Below are 22,069 nucleotides of genomic sequence, written 5' to 3' on the forward strand. Positions count from 1 at the left end.
TGCGCACGAGACGCGGCAACAGTGACAACACGTTGTGCAAGGCAAGCACTGTCAGCGCACTTCATGGGGGTCTGTAGAGTGTGACAGGGGCTGTCCGACGTGACGACATTGTGTTTGCGCTTGTTCCAGGCTGTACGCTCGCCCTAGAAACACGGATGAGTCTGAAAATTTTTGCAAGATAACGCTGCGCTCCGTCGTTTCACGATCACAACGGAAGCTGAGAACGCGTCTGAATGGGATGACGGAATTCGCTTTCATCGGCTTTTTACATTATATAGCAACGGCTTCACAAGCCTCGCAGTGTTCGCCGCATGTTCTCCGGGAAAAGCTAAGTAAAGTAAGGCAAGGTTAAAGCATACTGGCGCTGTAATCTACGGGAGCGTAATGTACCAAATAAAAATAAAATAAATACAAAAAAATGACCAAAAGCCACCAATCCGACTGCGAAGTTAAGGCTGGTCGTAACTGACATTTTTTAATCGCTCCGTTTACGCTTTCTTTTAACGGCCCTTTGAAAGATATTGCAAAACATAAAATGAAATTCTCCCGAAGTCATTTAGTTTTTGGAGATATTGGTCACACCTGAAGCTCGTTTTTATTAATTTGTGAATCCCTTTATCAATAATTCATCCATCCTCTTTCTGCTCACTGCGGCAGATAATTTTCTTCCAGTTAAGATCAATTTTTGAAAAATGTAATAATAGCAGAACTTCCTACTGGAACCTCAGGGCACAATGACTAAATTATTCTTCATGTATCTGTTCAATCCATTCCGACTGCGTCTTTCGTGCAGCCTTTAGTTACGCAAGAAGGCATCTCACATCCTTAATGAGATTTTGTTTCCTTTCTAAAGTGATATGAACGGATTAAACCGAACGTGAACGTACTCAGCTGAAAACCTTCCACACAAGACGTTGGCGAGCAGGGCTCATCTTTTCCATGCTGACGTCATATCTGCCTTAAAATGGAACTTATTAGGCAACATGAATGATGAAATAAACTCAATAGAAAATAACCGGGAAGTAAGACCCTCTTGAGGCCTTATTTCGAAAGACCAATCTTCAATTTTCATTTTGTTCTTTATCGACGTCGGAGACAATCAAGTTCGCAAGCTATGTACCTCAGCGCGGCAAAGTATTTGGCTGAAATCACATGTTATTGATCTGGTAACCAATGGAACGGCGCAAGGACACGATCAAAGAAAAGAAGAGGGGTAGAAAAAGCGCCTACTACCAACCTAGTTTATTGCGGAAAAGCAACTGCTTTTATACGCCAGAGCACATCAGGTGTATAACGTTGCAACAAAAATAAAAATAGAATTCCGCGACCAAAACTATAAACATGATGTGTTAAAAGAAATGCATATCGCAGCCAAGACACGGCACACGAAAAAAAACAGTCTTGATAGAAAATGTTATTGTGAGGAACTGTACATGGGGGGACCATCAAAGCCTGAAAATAGTAATAAAAAAAACGATATAATAACTTTCCCAGTATCTACACGTGAACCGCCGATCTGCTCAGCGACTAGGAACTGGGTTGTTAGACGGTCGCGTCAAGATACTGAGAATGTTATTTCATCGGTTTTTTAATTACCATGTTCTGGCTTTGATGGTCATGGGCAGTGCCTCACAATGAGCCGTTTAATCGGGTTAAGTTTTTTGTGCTTTGTTTTGGCTGCGATATGCATTTGCTTTACCACATCCTTCTCCGGGTTTTGTCGCAATATTCTATTTTTATTTTGGTAGCAATGTTCAACATCTGATGTACCCTGGTATATAAAAGGTGATGTCTTCCGCATTAAACCAAGTTGGTAGTAGGCGATCTCTCTAACCCTCTTCTTTGCCTGTAATCGTGTCCTTTCGCCGTTACATTGGTTAGCATGAACCCCTAGCCCTACAGCAAGCACTTCTACAACACATGATCTGGTAAGTTAGAACAAATCATTTTAAGAATGCATGCCCCATAAATTATGATATGCGGTGAATAAGAGCAGTTGGGAAAACGTCCGAAAGATTTTGTATTGATATTATGCAGCTTAGTTTTTTATGTTGTGTAAAAAGGTATAGCGAGCACGTCTATGTGACCGGCAAGAATACATTCAAGAGGGAGAAAAAAATGTCAGGTCTGAATAACGTACTCTGGCAATGTAAGGCGGTAACCGGCGGAAGTAAGAGTTAACTGGGGGTTAATGAATCAGGCTTCTCCCTTTCTCATAATGACGACAATATATTCACATGACTCAAGCGGTTCTGCAACAAAATAAGTTTAAAAGTGAACAAACCGTGCCAAAGTACTGGGTGTAATTCTCGTTGCTGCGACTAAAGAGTGCGTGCTGCTGGTGTGGCTACATTGTTACCAAATCGCTCTTCTTTCACAACAAAAACGCCATCATAAAGACGTAAGCTTTTCCGCAAAATTTTACGCACCGCAGAAAAAGCCCTTGTAAAATCATATTTTGAAGGTTCACGTTCATCTCCTTTATTCGATGCAAGTACAAAACGAGGCCCAATATCGACGTCCTGCGGACATCCGTGATTAAAACCCTGCCATCTGGAACACCCATCGCTCATCGCACTGCGGTGCACATCGACATATATCCCTGCAGCGCGGCACAAAGGACCTCGAACGACGAGATTACGCCTCTAACCAGGTCCAGGCTTCATCGTCATGACAGGAAGCAAGAGAGAGAGAGGGTTAGTCTGGAACTAAGCTCCTGCGGGGCTTCCGCGATGCCGTCCGTTTCGCGTCTGTCCTCGTCAGCTCATATCCGCTGGCAGGGCGAGAGAGGGAACTCTGTCCAGCGCTCGAGGAGCACCAAGGAAAGGTAAGCGGGATATGAGCAGAAGGAACCCAGACGCTCCTTGACCCCGCTTCGCCATTGCTGATCGGGCACCACTGCCCCTCTAACCAGCGCTTTTGCTTTCCCCCTCTTCAAATCCTCGCCTTTCAACATGCACCCTAGGATGAGGGGGTGGGGGGAAGAAGCCGAGGGAAGTTCAGTGACAATGCTAGTCTCTGAACGCGCACAAAATAAACTAACGAATGAAAAAAAAGAAAACAAGATGAAGCGCATCACTGACGCGATGACAATGAGATGCGGCGCCATCCAGGCTCTTACTGTGTTTTCGCCATACTAGGTAGCCCTTCTATTATTCTCAAACTCTCTTTCTGAAGCGTGAGTACAGAATAGGAAAATTCTTTTTCGCGTCAGCGAGGTTCTTTGAAACTGAGCAGCTTTTCACACTTGCTGCAAAGGAAGGTTTGAAAAATAGCCGTAGTGCGGACAACGTATACCGTCCTTTAGCGGTTGTTAGCGGCTCGCAAGATCTACGCTCCACCCTGTTTAATTAAGTCGTCCAGAAGAAGAAAATATATTGGTATGCGTTGGGTTGAAATTTGGACCTTTAGTTTGTAAAAATTGAATTCCAGTTACGTGTGCGCAGTCCTGAACTCCTCAAACCAAGCAATCGTGGCAACAATCGAAATACGTGTACCTCGTAAATCCCGCTCATTTCGTCACGGGAAGTTGGACGGATCACATCTCAAGAGTGAGATACGGGCAAATTCATGCGACCGCTTTGATGGCGCCATGCAATAGCATCTGTGCTAAGGATTAAATTTCCCCCTCCGGGTTCCCCTTCAGTTTTGCGTAACGAAGACTTTAAAAATTATCACAGTTGAACAAGGACGAAAGCGGACGATGTAGAGATGTCGCCGAGTGCTGCTTAGAGTCGGTAAAATACGGTAATGTCGACTACTTTGCTATTTATTTTTTCGCTATTGCTTCGATTCAAATTTTCTCTCACACTTGGCGCTGTCCCAAGCTACAAAGCGTATAAATGAGCTCCTGCTTCAGCGCACCGTCATTAATTGGACGTCAAAGGACCGTCTTTCCGCGCTTTTTTTTCTCCCATTTATCTCCATCTCTCTTTCTAACTGTCCTCCACGTATGCCTCAGCGCGGGCGTCTCGGCAGCAAAATGAACTCTGGTTATATAAGCGTAACTACATGACACAGACGAAAGGAAAAAAAAGAGAGAGAGAAAATAAACTTCACGAAAGTAGGGACGGGCTCGTACTGCTAACAAAAGACTGTCCGTCTGACCGCATTGGTCGCCGCAGCGATCGTCTTTTCGGGCCACCGTTATTTCCCGAGGTGGAAATTTAAAGAAGGGCCCGCGAATCGACGGCGCGAATTATATAAACTGTTTACGACGAAGGGGCTCGTGAATAATAATCTTGACCTATATTCCCCTTCTAAATATTCAACACCCTTCCTTTCCGCTGCCATTGACGCCCTTTGGGAAGAGCCTCTTGTACAATATTCCTTGCTGCAGTTCTCGAGTCGGCGATAATGATTCCAGAGCTCTTTTATGAAACCAAGCAGCTTCCGTGGAATTTCAATATTGATCGTTGTATTGCTCGGTACCGAAGCGTCCTAATTCCCATATTGGCCGTTATAGTCCCGCTTTCGACCATTTTTCTTTCGTCGATGGCCGCCCGTTTGTGAATTCGCTTCCAGGGAGCTGTGTTCAAACTGTTCGGATTACACTCAGCGCGTTTTATTCGTGTTTAGGAGGTCCACTTCGTTTTTCTTAAATGCGGATTTAACAAGTCCGTTCTCACATCGCGCATTCACGGTGCTCCTAACCATTGTCTTCTGAAATGTATTTGTAAGAACATGATGGAAATTGGTCCGGATAATAGCCGTACTTGTCCCTGCGAATAACGAAAAAACCTATGAGCCAAGCCTGGTCAACTTTTAAAAATTAGATTAGTCCACAACCTGCTGTAATTTATGAAAACCCCAACTTGTAACTTGCAGTTGCATTCTAAAATTTTGAATTAAAGAAAGAAAGAAGTACCGAAGAAGCCAACGAAAGGGATAAGCTGGTTATACTCAAGTCACAAGCCGCATTTGAAGAAGGTGACACTGCTCTTTTACGTTTCGACCTTTCGTAAGAGATAGCGAAGAAACGAAACAGAACAGAAAGGCGGGGGGGGGGGGGGGGGGGGGCTGCTTAGCTACCTTACACGTGGGAAGGGCACCAAATGGAGAAGACGTAAGAAAAGAGCGGCAACGAAATTATTCTTTCACGTGTCCATAGAACACTATACGATAAGGTGACAGATGGCGCGAACTAGAAGTTTATAGTCGGGAACTCAACCCCGAGTCTTTTAAGATATTCAGGAGAGCCTTCACCACATTTCTTTTTGCAGAATAAAATTTTAATTTAATGCAGGGGCTGACATGGGGTAGAACGAAGTCTTTGCCACATTTACCATATGTTGAAGTGAAAGTTTGGAACCTTTGCTGGATTCACAAGCTCTACGATGAGGTCTGCCAGATAAACCAGAAATGCTTAAAGGAGCATATGTGGCCTATTCTAAATATGTGTCTGTATACATCTTAGTAAAAAGAACAAATTTATTTTAGTTTCTATTCTGCCACAGCCCAGCCGGGATGATGCAGAGGTTAGGGCACTCGACTGCTCTGTCCCAGGATTCGGGATCGAATCCCGGCCTCGACGGCTGCTTTTCGATGGAGGCAAAAAGCAAGGCGCCCGTGTACTGTGCGATGTCACTGCACATTAAAGAACCTCAGACAGTCGAAATTTCTGAAGCCCTCCACTACGACGTCTCTCGCAGCCTGAATTGCTTTGGGACGTAAACCCTCCAAACCAAACCAAACCAATCAACCAATTCTGGTACAAAAGAAAAACAAAAATCTTGAAATTCGTCCCGCCGAGTGCAAAACGAGATGTTTTTCTTTTTCTATTTTTTGTTCTACTCGGAGCCCAATTTTTTTTCAAAAACGGTAACCACCATGCACAGCTTATAAAGGTTCCGTCAACTGAGAATATCCGTGAGTTTTCCCAATATTTAAAAAATTCGATTAAACTTTCAATTGCCGGTCTGCTCTTCTCGGCCTGCAGTCAAAAGGCAACAAAATTTAAATACGACCATATGCGTTCGGAGTTTCGAAATATCTGCGACTGCCTCAGCCGAACGCTCCTCATTAAGGTTTCCTTTTATAGGGTGACTCCAACTTGTTCGTGTGCAAATTTTTATACCACCAGTTTAGTTTGCCCTTCTCCTATTTTTACCTGCTCCGGATACTTCGAGCCATTGCCAACTATATTCATCTTGCTATTTTTGTTTTGTGTCCTTGTTTGTGTTTTCCAGTGCGGGGTGACCAAGCAAGACTACCGACAAAAACACCTTCGCGTCTATAAATTCTCAGCTACATGTTTACGTTTCTTGTTTTCTCGCAACCAGCCGGATTAAGTTATTCTGCTGTTTCAGGAAAAAAGCGATGGTTTTTAGCGGCAGAACCAACGTTGTATTAGGACTGGGTAAGGTTAGGTTAAGTTCACCGTCTATATTTTCTACTTATTTTTATTGTAATTTAGAGAGGGTATAAAAACATACCGCCGACTGCTTCTGCTTCCACCTTGTTAAAATTATGTTAGATTGACAACAGTCAGGGTGCACGCTCTCTGGGTGTATACTCCGCTCTTCCTGGTGCTAAGGCCATGGCGGCAACCGTTCTCTACCTTCCACGTAATACCCCAGCACGTTTGCTATTACTGACTGATCCAAAACTGCTTCCGCGCGGAGTTTATCTTTATGACTACAGGCAAGCTAAGGCTAGATTAGCCGCGGTTATCACCCAGTTACTACGGGCTTCGTCGTCCTCACAATTTCTTCGAGAGCAGGTGTTGGCAAAAACAAAACTTTATGTTTCTTTTTCGCCGTTCACGAACTTAGCATCAAGGTACAGCAGAAGCACGTTTTACCGCAAGCAATTTTCCATCGGTATCAATCAGGCCAAGCAAGCATCAGCCAAGCACTGTGCGAAAAATGTATTAGTACAAGTTCATTCCAAGGAGAAAGGGAATTCCTAATTCAGAGGCAGCGATTACCGCCCCAGGGCGGGTACGAGCGTATGCCTCGATTTATTCACAGCAGTCTTTCAAAAGAATAATTTAGCGCACTATTCCGTTTCACGTTCTCTGCAAAATTTGAAAATTAATTTAACTGCTCAAAGCATTTGATTTCCACATTTATAATTTACGCCATACCCTTGCGTCTTGAGCAGTTCGCACCACACTTTGTCCTGTTAAACGCAAGGCTTGGCTGTTGAATTTATGCACGGTGTATACCTTCTGTGCCCGACTGAAAGTCTGGACCACTCTTTCTAGAGTCGTCTGAAAACTGTCAAAAAATAAACCGATAATAAAGCTATGCGAGCAGTGTGTCCTTGTACCTGATATTACTCGAATAATTTCGTCTCTAATTAGGGGAAAAAAAGCGCACTTCAGATCAGTAACTCCCGAGTTTGACCTCAGCAATCTACATCCTCTCATTTCTTAGAATAAAACGTCTGTTTCTGCCATTTTATCTATATTTTTCAACATTTTTATATATCTTAATTTCATTCTTTAACCACTTAGTTATATCTCATCCGTGTTTAATTACAGAGAAGAAAAGCAAGTGATTTTCACAACATAAAGATGCATACCAAAAGTTCAGACATGGGACGATGTAACGGAAAAGAACAAACTATATAACAAAGAAGCGCTCAGAGTTCTGAGCCTATTATGAAGCACGAAAAAAAAAGGCCTCCAGAATCGCGTGACGTCAGGGAACACACTCTACTGAGAAAATTCTTTTTCCCATATCACATGCAGCTTTTGCCTTGGGGGCACCCGGGTCTCCCTAAGACCCCAGGCGTTTTCCTTTTTTGCATAGATCATCCCCTATGTGTGTGGACAGTGTCTCGTCCCTCAAGTCTGAGAGTGTGAAGTCACACAGCGCACCTTCTTTCCCCTCGAAATGGCATAAAATGTGGGCACACGATAATTATTCGGGGTGAAATATACCGAAAACATTGAACAGCAAAAGTGAACAAGGAGAAATAAGCTGATATAATAAATTGCTTCCCCCAGTAAAGCTCAAGATATGCATGAAACGAAATATTCTTGAGCATAGATTCCATGGTCGAGAGCAAAAACTAGAACATTTATCCTAAACTCACACGTATAACGCGCGTATAGTGGCATACAATTACATTCTATATAGACAACACAACTAGAATGCACTTTGCTGCAATCTTTAATATGGCAGATCAAGCACAGAGACCTTTTCGTGACTCGGCATATCTTCTGTATGCTCCGGAATTCTTCACAGAGCATTGCCACTCATTGTTTCATCGGTATGTTGATGTATATTGTACTCTTGGCGATAAATAAATAGTGCTCCTTATTACTGTGTACTTTTCTTTAAGCCCTAAAAAAACAAGAACAAAAGACACCTGCTAGAATTCCTGTCCTGTCCTCATCGGTATGCTGAGGTATATTGTACTCTTGACGATAAATAAATGGTGCTTCTTATTACGATGTACTTTTCTTTTAACGCTCAAGAAAGAAAAAACAAGAACAAAAGACGCCTGCCAGGATTCCTGTGCTGTCCTGTCCTGTGTGCCTATTAGTGAGCGTCTATTTGTTAGCGTTGTTAATCTTTCCCTTTAAGAGCTAGCATTCCCTATTGTTATCTGCAGACAGCACGCCAAAAGGAGAAGAAGCGTCTTCTACACGCGGGCTAAATTTGTTTTTTGACAGCCAAACTACAGGGTGCCTTTTTTATGCGAGCGCATACAATATGAGCGTAAAGGAAGCATTCATTGCGAACAACAGATCGTCCATTTGTTCCACAGACACTTGAGGCAATACTGCATTTAAGACGCGGTAAGTCCTCTGTATCCCAGGGATACCTAGAACGTATTATTTTTAAGAACAAATTAGCCGATTGTGTTTCTGAAACACTTGCAGCTATATTGCCTTTGGCTGCTACTGGTCCCTGATGTCTCAATGGCACCTGGACCACTGTATTTTTATGATCAGGTCATTTTGAATTGCTACACATCGCGATCATTAGTACTGCATAAAAAAAAAAAAAAAAAAAAACAAAGCGGAAGCTTCCCAGACTGAAAAGAAAAAGTTTAGACCAAAATTCGAAACCTCAAAATAGAGAAAATTCGCGCTACACGGCGGCGCGCCAAGCGCATCATGCCAGTTTCCGTGCCTTCGTCGACTAAGCGAACAAAGTCACGAAACATGGTGGAAAAAATAAATAATAAGAGTTTTCCATTATTCAATGCCTGGCTGGCAACATTGAAAACGTCACACTCGAGCACGCGCACGTAAACACTCCCAAGCACACACACGCACACACAAGTATGACGAACTTGTCTATTTCCTGGCACGCGAAGGAATTCTTGCTGGGGCGCATCGTTTGGCGCATCCGTGCAATTTTCATGAAGTGCGCCACTTCGAACCGCTTCTCGTTATGCGCATCCAGCCGCAGGATAAATAAAGGAGCCAAAAGCGAAAAGGAAGATCGCAACTAGATCCACAGCGGCATTTCCTTTATTTCCTTTCTGTACATTTCTTTTCCTTTTCATTCGGGCATCATCTCTTCAGCGGCCTTCGCATAGACTCCGTTTCACGCTTTCGAGGATTTTTCCTGCCAAACTATTTCCCACACGAAACAATCAACAGACGGATGGGAAATGTAAATTTGCTATGTTGTTTTCAGCGAGTGTTAGAATTTCTAAAATTTCCAGCGCACTTCCGCCCCCTATCATTTTGCAGTGTGTTCATGACAGCTTTCATTCAACCGTTCGCCCTTCATCACCATCCATGACAGGAAAAGATGGCCACCGCGCCCCACACACTGCACATGAAAGGAGGTCTTCATCTAGCAGCATCAACAAATCATTACATACATCCATTTGCATCAGTGTGCATGGTACATTCTGATTCAAATGGGTATGCGTAATGGTTTGTAGCCTCCTCCATCATCAATTTGGGCTTCCTACAAGAACTACGTCACGCAATTTACCTTAACGTATGCCAACACGTAATGAATGCCCTTCTCTATACGAATCCTTCTCGCCACTCTCTCTCGGACGAGGCACACTTATTATAGAACGAAATAAATGGTTTGCCCCGTCATCATCTCAGTCACTAATTCCTTTTCTCGTTAGTTCAGTTTCTCAATCAATATGCCTTTTTTTTTTCGCGACTTAAACAATTATTTGATCTGTGTGTCTCCTTTTCGCGCTGTGTTCTCTCCACTCATTTCTCTTTCCGTTCATCCCTTAATTCGTTAATTCATGAACTGATTAATATATTCACACATTGCAAAGCTAGTACATTCATTAATTCCCTCATGTATCCATCCATTCCTTGCTTTACACACAGGCTCGTTCATTCCTTCCCTGTTAATTCACTGTCAGTGATTCGTTTTTTCATAAAGAAACACATTTTCGTTTTACTTTAAAGCAACAAGTCCTTCGTTCTTTTGGGAAGATTGTGCGTCAATTACTTCAAAGGGCACCCGTTATACGTGGTTTCAAGTTGAAGCACAAGAAGAGGCTTGAGGCTTTCAATTGTCAAGATTCTGCTAAAACGACAACGTCATTTCATTTCAAAAATATAAACACAAACAATACAAAACCACGCATGCAGGCACGCACGCACATACGAGCGCGCGAGCGAATAAATAAATCGGTTAGAGAGAACGCAGCTCGCGAAAGCGTGGTAACCTATTACGAAAGCCGGCCAAATGACAGCGCTGAACAAGGGGTAATATAGAAGCGATGCTACGCTTTACTAAGCTCCATTATGTTCGGAGAGTGCTATAATGTTTCGCCGTTGCATCTGCCTGATATTTTGTTTAGTACTGTTTGCTTCCGTCTACTGTGCATAATCCCTCCCCCCCCCCCCCTCTCCACACACACACACAAAAAAAAAAAAAGACGCGAAGCCTAATGGAGCTTCGATTTAAAATTAAGTCGCTTGGTCAGACCCTTCTTCATACGGAGATCAAACAAAAGAGATCAATGATGAAAATTACACTCGCAGGCTACGCCGCAATGTAATGTAAACCGAATTGCAATGCAATACAGCACGCAATATCAGATTATTTATAATACAACGTGATAAGAAAGAGAGAGGACATTCATTCTTATCGCAATGAATGTGGCAACATGTGCATTTACAGGGCCTGCGAAAATTGCTTTCTCCAGACCGGCAACATTACGGCTCCTTCTCTGATCTTTTTTCCTGGACATTGCCCGGCGAACGTGGGGGGTTCAGGACGCTGGCATTATAAGCAGTACATCGACCACCGATGGAGCCCTATGATCTCATACCGAAGCAGCGAGCCGCGCATAGATTATGTCGAAGCCAGTAAGGGGAATACGTGACACGGGCGTCCTATCTACTACGTGCTTCAAACACTGAATACCAAATAGGAAGGGGTGCCGGTAATTGATATTGCTGGTCTCTCTCAGCATGTTATTTTATTCTGTTTATGACGTTTTTATTGCGAAATATCTTTATAGCCTTGTTGCGTTAGGTGTAACGTCTCATCGGGGATTGACGCATGGTCAGAAATACGATTGACGCAACACGTGGTACGCTCGGTACCACGGATGAAAGCATTAATTAGACCGCACTCTTGCGCATTCTGTCGATTTCCCCAAATCAATACGAAACGGGACTGCGTATTTTCCAATGAACATCAAATCAATTTCGCCTGAACCGAAGACGGCGCACAGCGGGCAATTCTAAAATACAGTCATAGAAAGACGGGTGCCTACAACATCACTTAACGAAAAATAGGTGAAGTATACGAAAACAAATATAAGTATGCATAATTAAATGTGCCGGTTATCAATGGTTCTGTAGCCTATGGATTGTAGGTGCATCTTTGAACGATAAGAAATACTTCGAATGTATATTCCGGAACTAAAGATTTATTCTTTTCACTTTTGACTAAGGAGTAACATGAAGCGAGTCGCATGTCATTTACCATAGCAATACTTCACCTTCGAGATTTCATTCTGAAATGCTTTTGATCAGGAATCCCCGTCCAAATATCACGATCCAGGAGACTTTTGTTTAGCCAACACTCACTAGTACGTAAATAATTTACCGTTTCCCATGGCTGGAATTGTTATCTTTGAGGTTGCATTTTTAGATGCTTTCGATCGAAAAATCCACGCCTGAACCCCATGATTTACGACATTTATTTATTTTTTTTTAACCAATAACCACTGGTTCATATTCAGTCAGATTTTTTTCATGGGTGTAGTAGTTTAGGTTTGACTTCTGACAGATTTCTACCAAGAACACTTAAATTGATCGCGCTTTTCCGCGTCGCCTCCTCGAGTGCCCGCAAGGGTGCATGCGCTTGAAAAATGTACGCTCGGGAAATATGCACCCTCTTCCCACAGCACCGGCTTCGAACCGTGCTAACCGCGCGCACTCGGCCTCACCTCGCACATCGCGCTCAATATTATTATTATTATTAATATCATTTAGCAAATTAACAATTTGCGTTTAACAATTTTCCAGATGAATGATGTTCTGTTGATTCGCGCTCTGAATTCAAGCTTTTATTAGAGATGTTATAACATTTCGGTAATTCCAGGTTTTTCACGTATCAATGTACACATGTAAAACCTTCTTGCTGGAACCGCTCCTTAATTTTATTCACATTTTATGTAAAACCTTTTTTCAAATCACTCTGTTTGTTTTTGTTTTTTCGTAAGTATTTCAATATATGCCGATATAACGTATCCACATCGCCTGGGGACTGGTCTGGATCCGCGGTTACTACCTATCTTAAGTAGACATATTCGCCTACTCCTTAGAGTGCTTTGCTACCAACTGTGAACTGCTGTCCCTTCCCGGTAAACACCGGCAATAGATATATTGCTCTAAACAGTTCTTTTATCCGACATATTTACTTGTCCCTTGAACATACTCCCGCGATCAGACTGCCTCTCAATGCACTGCGCCGGTCAGCGACTACATGTAGTAAGTACTATGTGGGACAGCGTGGGAAAAACTGTGCCAAGTTAGTCGTGTTAGCGAGTTAGCGAAGAGTTATCGACGACTGCGTATTTATTACGCAGGCAGCATCGCCACAAGGGTACACAAACCCTTTATTTGCCTTCGGCCAGACCGCAAGAAAGGGAAGATTGGGGGGAAAGGGGGAAGGGGGGGGGGAAGATCCCAAACAAGCTCTTATCTCCGCGAGATCGAGAGCAGTGTTCGCGCCGTACACACCCCTTTGTGCTTCATTGTGTAATTCTTAAATAGCAAGATTGATGCCCGTGTGCACGAGGGAATTTGTTTCCGAGGGTTAGAATGATATTTTGTTGACTGCCCCCTTTAGCCGCGTGATTTCTTCTGCTGTGTATATACCACAGTGACGGCCGATGCTTGCTTTCCTGAAGATATTATGAAAAGGCCTCGGTGGCGTGAACACTAGTTAATGAGCATTTAAATATCTGCCTCAATAAATTCGGCACTAAACATATTTTTAACAATATTCTTGGGCGCAGTAGAGATGCGCAGTCAATGAAAGCATTCTTTTGTGGTGAAGGTCGTCAGTACAATTGTATTCGTCATAACTACGATGCCGATAGTGACACAGCCTCGATTCTTAATTTCCCATGTCAATCCATGTGTATATACCACTGTGTATATACCACAGTGACGGCCGATGCTTGCTTTCCTGAAGATATTATGAAAAGGCCTCGGTGGCGTGAACACTAGTTAATGAGCATTTAAATATCTGCCTCAATAAATTCGGCACTAAACATATTTTTAACAATATTCTTGGGCGCAGTAGAGATGCGCAGTCAATGAAAGCATTCTTTTGTGGTGAAGGTCGTCAGTACAATTGTATTCGTCATAACTACGATGCCGATAGTGACACAGCCTCGATTCTTAATTTCCCATGTCAATCCATGTTAGCCTACGTCAGTGCATACACGCCTAAATAATATTGGGTTCATGATGGCACTCGTGTAATATAACCGGCCTTTTCGTGAAGTGAAGGGTGTTTTTGCCACTGTGACCCTTTAAAAGTGTACATTGCTTTTAAATAGGCAATGGCAACGACGTGGCTCGGCTCCAAACGTACCCCACAGTTGCTAGCCTCGTAGGCACGTATTTGTGTCCATTTTATTATTCTTCGGTGCGGGAGAGAAGTGCACTTAATAAACACTCCCTTTTCATGAACCTTACGGGCGTTCTACGCTTTCATTTTTGTCAAATGTGTGCATCGATTTGCACACCGGATGCGGAACCACGTTGAACAAAACAATTACGTTGAAATGTATTTGCTTTTCTATTACAAAGTGACAATAGGAGCCAGTTTAAGCCCGTGTACTTCTAATATAAAATAAGACCTGCCTATAGCCTTCTTGACCAATGGCATTCGTTGGCTACGTTCCAGAGCGCTTGCCTGACGGACTATCGAAAGGGCCTATCAAGATGTATACCGCGCCGCTTGTTTTAAAGCTTACCTAACACAACTCCCTGTTTACCTAATGCGGCAGCACTCCGTCAACTTCGAGGCCGAAGCTTGGAGTATCTATTTAAGGGTGACGCGACTGGGGCCAATTTATGCGCGAATTTCGCGATCTTCGGAGGGAATTCTGCGCACAGAGACTTGATTTGCAAGTCAATCTAACTGCGAAATTCTTTAGAGAGCCTATTGCAAGCAGAGTACGAAGCCTGGTGGGCGTGGGACAGGAGACGAGAGGACCAGAAAAGTGGACCTCAGCAAGATGGCGCTAGGCTTCCTCTTCAGTTCGCACAGAAGCCAGTGATATCTTATTCTTCCCACTGGCTGTCGTGTCAGTTTCATCGCTTTTTTTTTTTTTTCTTTTCGTTTTCATTCAGTAGAAGCATGGAGGGTGCATTGTAGTATAAGGTCTGTTTCGAGAATATCTTACCACACGAAATGAGGAAGATGGCTTTTTTATTACCAATTTCCAAAATGAATTATTAATTCCAATTAAATGCAAAAAAATATTTCTTGTGTTTATAAATGCGCCTTTTTCCACGTTTCATCCATGTAATCGGTAAACTCTCACGTCATGCTTTCTTTTTTTTTTTTTTCATCCTATTGAGGAATCGTTAAATAATTCCTGAACGATAAACGTTTCACTCGGTTGTATATCCCGGAAAGCGGACGATGTGTAGTGACGTAAACAAGTGCCATATAGATGAATGACCACCGGAGGGAAGAACCATAAAGCCTTTTCCATTTGTCAACTTCGCACTTTCGCTATATCAGCCGCGATACTTTCTCCCATCTTAAAAGAAAAAAAAAGCAGAAAAGAAAGCACGCAGTCCGGAATAGAAAACGACGCAGATAAGTTAAACGCGAGGTTTAAATCCGAATTTCTTCTTATCGCCGAAGTATAGTTTTTTTTTTTCCCCTTATTTCCATTCATTCAGTTCTGTCCGAAAATTTTCCGGGCCGCACGACAGGGATTCAAGACTTACTATGGCGTACAACGAATAAGACAGAGACAAACGACGGTAAGCCGCAAGGCAATATCTATCTCAAGCAGACGACAAGGAGACGAAAGTGGACGATGCACTTTCGCCGAAAGCAGACGACTGCGTATACGTGCCTCGCCCCAGCCGAAGGCGAAAAGCAGACGACACACATACGCAACACACAGGAACGAGCAGACGACAGACAGCGCGCAATCCCGCGCTGTCGCACCGCGGGTTCAGCATTAATAATCTTCGATTGGAATCGGCGAAATCCTCGATCGCGGGCGCCAACTCTCCTCTTCCCATTTCTCCTACTCTCCCCAACTTTACAGATTGCTTCCAGACCACAAGGCTATAAACAAACAACCAAAGAAAAACGGGGGGAGCACGAAAGGGTAGAAGAGGGAAGGGGGCGGGGACACATAGCCCGAGGCTCAAGCACAGGGCCATAAAATATCTTCCACTACCAGCCCCCTCCAGTTTTTCCTCTCGACCCTTTCTTCCCAGAAACGCACACACATGGACGCTCTAGTTCTTCCTGTACTTCCCCACCTGCGAGGCTCTTTCCTGCCGGCACCAGAACGGAGCCCTTGGAACAGGATCGATGCTCGGGTCGTGACGCGAACTGCACTGCGCTGGTTCCTCCGGCTCCACCGGGATGGCACCCACACTAGTCCCGAGTGTTCCTCTGCGGCTGGCGCGAAATGACCCCCCGGGAGAGCTAGCTGTTGCATCTTCGTTCGCAATAGAGGCGGTGATAAGCAACGCGCACTCCCTCCCGGGCCACGGATTGTGCACTGGTATACAAAGGCTTCGTCCTCAGTCTCAGCGCTTTAATGTTTTCCTCGCGGAACTCTATTAAATGCTAAAATACATCCCGGAGGCTCCAGGTTCACGTTCTCACACATTTTGAAAATCTCAATTATAGAAACGACACTTTTAAGCTGACGCTGCGGAGCTGTTCTGGGCCAAAATCCAGTTGAGAGGCCACCTTGATAAAAGTGAACACCACCAATGTCTTTACAAGCGTGGACACTGTAAAGCGCGCAGCACCAGTCGCTCATGTAGGACGGTAAGTTATGCAAGCACTCCTGGATAGGCTGAAGGAATATATAGACAAGTTAGAGGGCGAAGAGCTAAACGAGAGAAGACAAAATAGGTAGAATGTTGGAGCCTCTCTAGTTAGTCGTTGCAAATGCACCTTAGCAGCTATTCAGCCCAGCTTTTGGCGCGTGTATCCGTTGGTTTATTCTTTAGTCGCCAACATGAATCTCGCGAGGTGAAATTGAGAACCCATTTTAGTAATTCATCCGTCGGCCGTCTGAATAAGGTATCGCTGATCCCGTCCGCATAAAGAGAACGGGAGGTGGGTATCGTCTGCGAAGGGAGCTTTAAGCAGACGAGGAACTTGGTGGGAAGTGCAGTGGTCCGCGCTGCGAGAAGCCATCATTACGAGCGGTTTCGCGAGCGTGCGTGCCAGTTTATTCCGCAATTGAGCGAGACCCCATCCTCAAAGAGAGGCTTATGCTAATCGACTGGCAAGAAACTCCATCTTTCCAGTGTCCAGTTTAGAAGCGAACCGCACGAGAGCTTTTTTTTTTTTTTCTCTTTTTTCTTAAGCGTCCCAGGGCCAATCGTCCAAACGCCCAGCTACGATCCTTTCGAGAACATTCTTTTCAGATAAGGACCCCGCTTCTTAATGAACTGTTATTAACTGCCGTTGAGAACGGCGGCATTCTGTCGACGGATATGAACACACTAAGCTTTTCTTGTAAAGAAAATACATTTAATTGCAACCATACCAAATTCCGCCGAGGACTTCAGCAAAGTATAATTTACGCTACACCATGATGCAAGCACTGATAAAAAAGCAGCCCCTGACAAAAAAGGGCGGATTACTAGTACCTGTGCAGAAGGCCGCAGACCTGAACTTTCTAGGCAATGCCCATTAAAATGGCGCCCTTGACACATTTACCCTGGACATGTTATTTCTTTCACCGCTATGTATGAACTAACTTCACTAATGGACAGGCCTATGCGGAGCGTGAATGGTACAAAAGGGCAGTGCACGCATTAAAACCTCTGAAAACACATTCGCATATTTAAAAGACTTGGTTAGTATTTCTCCAACACTGCAGTATGCTGGTAAATAAAGAAAGGGTTAACCGTGTCACACGCACGAAGTTTAAATAATAAACACGTTGGCTACTGTTGCACGATGTTTAAGCGAAACAAAAGCAATAAAATCTACATGCACGTCCAGTCGCTAAGCCGTAAGAACGCAAAAAAAAAGAAAAAAAAACAAAAAAAACTTGAAATCATGACTTTGAAAACTAGCAAATATAGTTTGCAATTGATTCTGTTTTTCTACTTTCAAGAAAGCTTTTTCATACGGGCCATCAACTATTTCGTTGATATTATAGCGTAGAACTACATGAAGGGGCAGGGGACTAGTTCTCGCATCAAAATCGCAGTGAGCAAGCATAACTATTACCTGAATTTCTTCAAAAACTACCAGCCATAGTATAGTATAGTATAGTATAGTATAGTATAGTATAGTATAGTATAGTATAGTATAGTATAGTACAGTATAGTACAGTATAGTATAGTATAGTATAGTATAGTATAGTATAGTATAGTATAGTATAGTATAGTATAGTATAGTATAGTATAGTATAGTATAGTATAGTATAGTATAGTATAGTATAGTATAGTATTGATCCACAGGGCAATGGTGGCACTCCGCTCTTTCTCGTCGTCTGGTAATCAACGCACCGGCAGTGACGTTTGATGTAGCAGGCGTAAACAAACTAATTCACAGGCCTTCTTAGGTTTAAATTTACAAAGAAATAATTAGAGTCGGTTAAACCAGAAACTTCATTGCCTATGATCGATATCTTAACTATATTTGGTCGCGTGCTGGTACAGCCCGACGGTGAAGAACGAAAAGCTTACGCGGGAAAGACAGCCCGTCAAGGGCGCACGCAGCTCACACGACACGAAACTGCGATTTCCTTTTGTTTAGGTCACCATCTCTTTCCACCTTTCGCGCACTTTCTCTGTTCATCTCTTTTAGTTTTCTTTTTTTCTCGTACGAGAGACGCAGCGTCGTTGAGCGCGAGCAGCCGTGACTCAGAATAGCGTCCGGTTCGGAGCGTAAAGCCTCGCCCAATCCAGCGGCGACGGCTTTGTTGTAATACGTTCGAAAATACGCTCGCACGCTCCTGTTGGGACCATTCTACACAACTAAGTAGCCGCACCAGGTTGTGTGCTACTACACAACACGCGAAGTGTCAAGTGACAGAAGATAGAGTAGGAGTTTGCCACGCGTGCCGAAAAAATTATCTTTCTCATCCGCACAACACACTTAGTAAACCTGAACTTTCTTTCCTCTGCCGTTTTTGTTTCGGTATTATTAGCCTGAAAATTCAGTCTGCTCTCCATAATTTCCAAGGCGTTCACTTGTATCCCGCCCTTGAAAGAGGCAGCAGACGATCGCTCGGACAGCAGACGACGTCGCGGGCGCGTAACAGACGGACGGCCGTGTTGGTTCAGCTGACAGTTGGCCGGAACAAGCGCTAAGCTGGCCCCGATCCAACGGGTGAGAGGAACCACATAGTGCTCTACGTCGACGCCGCAGCCGCCAGCGGCGCGTGTCCGGTCTGCCGCCGAAGTGAGCGTCAAGGAAGAGGAGAGAGAAACAAACGTGGTGTGGCTCCTTACCGGGCGCTGTCCGGAGCCGCAGAATCCAAGAAGAGCCTGTGGCCCTCGTGCTGCTGGCTGGCAGGGTCGGCCATCGTTCGAAAAACCGCTCGCACCGCCAAAGATTACTACGTGTCTATGTCGCGGACCACCCAGGCAGCACCACCGTTCGTCGTCCCTTCCTACTCTACCTTGGCGCCGAACGTTTCGAGCGCTCCAGGCCCCGGCGCACGCCGCGTTGCTCCGCTATGCTCCGCTAGCCGAGCCTCTTGCGCTATCCGCCAGGCGACGCCACTGGCTTCCGACGCTGCCGACGCGCTAGGAGGAGGCGTCGTCTGCTCGGGAGTCCTGCAGACGATAACGTCTGAAAAGGCGCTGCTTACGGCTGTACCGAGCGCTGCTTGTTGCAGTACTGACTTGGGGCCCCGTAACCTACGGACGATAGTTAACGACGAGTTATGCGGAACATTAGGCTTGTTAGCGAAGGGACGGTGCCGGCACAAGGCAATCAATCGATTTTTTCCATTTGTTTCTCTCTAGAGTGTAAGGACGGTGGCGAAGAGAGAGTGAAAGTGGCTCTTCTACAACCTACGTAGCAGACGACGGCAGCGGCGGCTGCTGACCTGTTTTCTAGAGGTGCAATCGGCTCAAGGTCGCGGCGTTCCTTCTCGCAAGGCTTATATGCGAACCCTTTTGTGCTTGCGTTCTTCGCTTAATGGCCTGTTGAGTGGTGTCTTGATGGGAACATGTTATTGCGAACTGCGTGCTGAAAACGCTGTTCATAATGCGCTGACAGAAAATGCTCCTCGAACGGCCGACAAAATGGAACATCTAATGCAACTCGCTTACCCCCCCCCCCCCCCCCCCCACCTGCGGTTTTCAAATTTGTAGAGTTTAGAAGAAGCCACCAGACGTGTTTTTTTTTTTTTTTTTCGCAAACATTCAGCAAGCGGCGATCATTCCATTCAATTTAGTAACTTCGCACTAGAAACTACTGGACATGCCTCGTCCAGGCTAACTTTATTTTTTTTTTTCACATGCTAAGTTTAGGTACCATGGTATGAACCAGTTTCGTTTACCGAAATTTCATTATTACGCCCGCCGTGATGGCTAAATAGTTACGGCGCTCGACTGTTGAACGCAAGGACGAGGTTTCGAATACCGGCCGCGATGGCCTATTTTGGATGGAGACGAAAAGCAAGGCACCCGTGAGTTGTGCGGTATCAGTACAGTGCCTAGAATATACTGGTGAGTGTGCCGTGCGGCGGCAGTTACCCATAGAAAGTTGTGGCGCCGTTTGTAATGACGGCCACCAGTCGCCAATTGAGGGCACTGCGCTCAGTAGATGTGCTGAGGCGTCATAGTAATTATTGTAAACGAATGCAAACGCGTTATAAAAGGTATATTATCTCATTTTTTAATATTTTTGCGTGTCTTAAAATGAAAAATTATTGATTTCTCACTGTAAAAAGGTAAGAACTTCCTGATCATCATCAGCCCTGAGCAGGCGAATTCGTTTAGCAAGCGCTTTCTCTGAGCTGACGATATCGCTTGTTCAGCTGGCGTTTCCGTGTGCGTGAGTGCCCTTCACAGGTGCGTGTCTGAAAATGCGCGTTCATTTGTAGCAGGGATTACTCACCGGAATGCTGCATCGCAAGAAGGTCCAGATAAAGTGGCCTCGCAAAGACCGGCATGCTTTGCACGAATTTGCCAGAGTGAATTTCTTTCAATTAGCGGAAATCTGCCCTTGTACATGACCCCGGTTGACGCTGCACGCCTTGCAGATTGGGTAAAGACAATAAGCGGGCAGGTGGAAGACGCACACATGAAAAATGGGTCTCTCGCGATTCGATTGAGACCGTCTCAGTGCACTTCCTGGCAGACACGCACACTCTTAATACCTCTGTAAAACTCTTCCCTGCTGGATGGATGGATGGAATGGATGGAATATAGGAGCGTCCCCTTTGAAACGGGGTGGTAGCAGTAGCTATCATGCTCATTTTTCTCCATATATCTTAATTATTGATTTAGAATGGTTAACTAAACCATCATTCTATTTATTAAATTTTTGTTCCTACATTACTAACATTGTCCCTTCTCTACTTTTAAGCCACCAATCTTCCAGTCGCTTTTTGCTAGTTTCCACCGCCGGTTTATTCACCCGGCCACTGGTATCTCTAAACCCCAGAGCTTCAGGAACAGTGACTGCGCCTGCATCAACTTCCGGATGGATACCATTACATTCGAGTATAATATGGTCAATTGTTTCACTGGAGTTTCCACATACAGCACATGCGTCATCTCCATTGTTAAATTTCTTTTCGTAGCTGCGTGTTCTAGGACACCCTGATCTAGCTTCAAAAAGTAGGGAACTGCCTCTTGAGTTATCAAAGAAATCTTCCTTCCTGATCTGCATTTTCCACTTACGGTATAATTCCACACTCTGTTTCTTTTCCATCGAATTTATCCAATTTTTACCTTCGGTGTTTTTCACCTGCTGCTTAATGCTCTTTATTTCTCCGTCCTTGTGACTAGCATACTTACTAGTTAATTTCCTAGTTCTTTTCCTCCATTGTGAGTCCACGCTTTTTAAGTACAGGTATTTAAATACTTTAGCTGCCCATCTGTTACTGTCCAATTTCCTCAGGCGTTTCTCATATAATATTTTACTCTGAGCTTCCCGTACTTCGAAAGATGGCCAGCCCATATCTCCCTGTACCGCCTCATTTGTAGTTTTGCCGTGGGCACCTAGTGCTAATCGTCCAACGGACCTCTGATTTATTTCTGATGTCGACTGTACCTCTGATTTTAGGCACAAAACCGCATTTCCGAAAGTAAGTCCGGGCACCATAATTCCTTTCCAAATACCCCTCAAAACCTCGTACCTATTGTATCCCCACAATGCCTTATGCTTCATTATCCCGGCATTCCTTCGCCCTTTGGCCTTAAGTGATTGCTCATGCTTTCCAATGTATGCCAATCCTTCGT

The 22,069-nt window shown here is 44.4% G+C and overlaps 1 protein-coding gene across 4 annotated transcripts in view; it reads right to left on the bottom strand.

The window, feature by feature from the left end:
* The window catches only part of LOC146189842 (BAI1-associated protein 3-like), a 441,950-nt gene extending 422,648 nt beyond the window's left edge, over positions 1-19,302 (bottom strand). For all 4 annotated transcript variants that reach the window (XM_084604615.1, XM_084604614.1, XM_084604612.1 and 1 more), the window contains exon 1: positions 19,103-19,302. In XM_084604615.1, coding sequence (XP_084460741.1) covers positions 19,103-19,176 — 74 coding nt within the window. In that variant the 5' untranslated portion in view covers positions 19,177-19,302. The remainder of the gene's footprint in view (positions 1-19,102) is intronic.
* Positions 19,303-22,069: the final 2,767 nt, after the last annotated feature.

The sequence above is a fragment of the Amblyomma maculatum genome, chromosome 5, assembly GCF_055883805.1.
Source record: "Amblyomma maculatum isolate TAMU_Amacu chromosome 5, ASM5588380v1, whole genome shotgun sequence".
Taxonomy (NCBI): Eukaryota; Metazoa; Arthropoda; class Arachnida; order Ixodida; family Ixodidae; genus Amblyomma; species Amblyomma maculatum.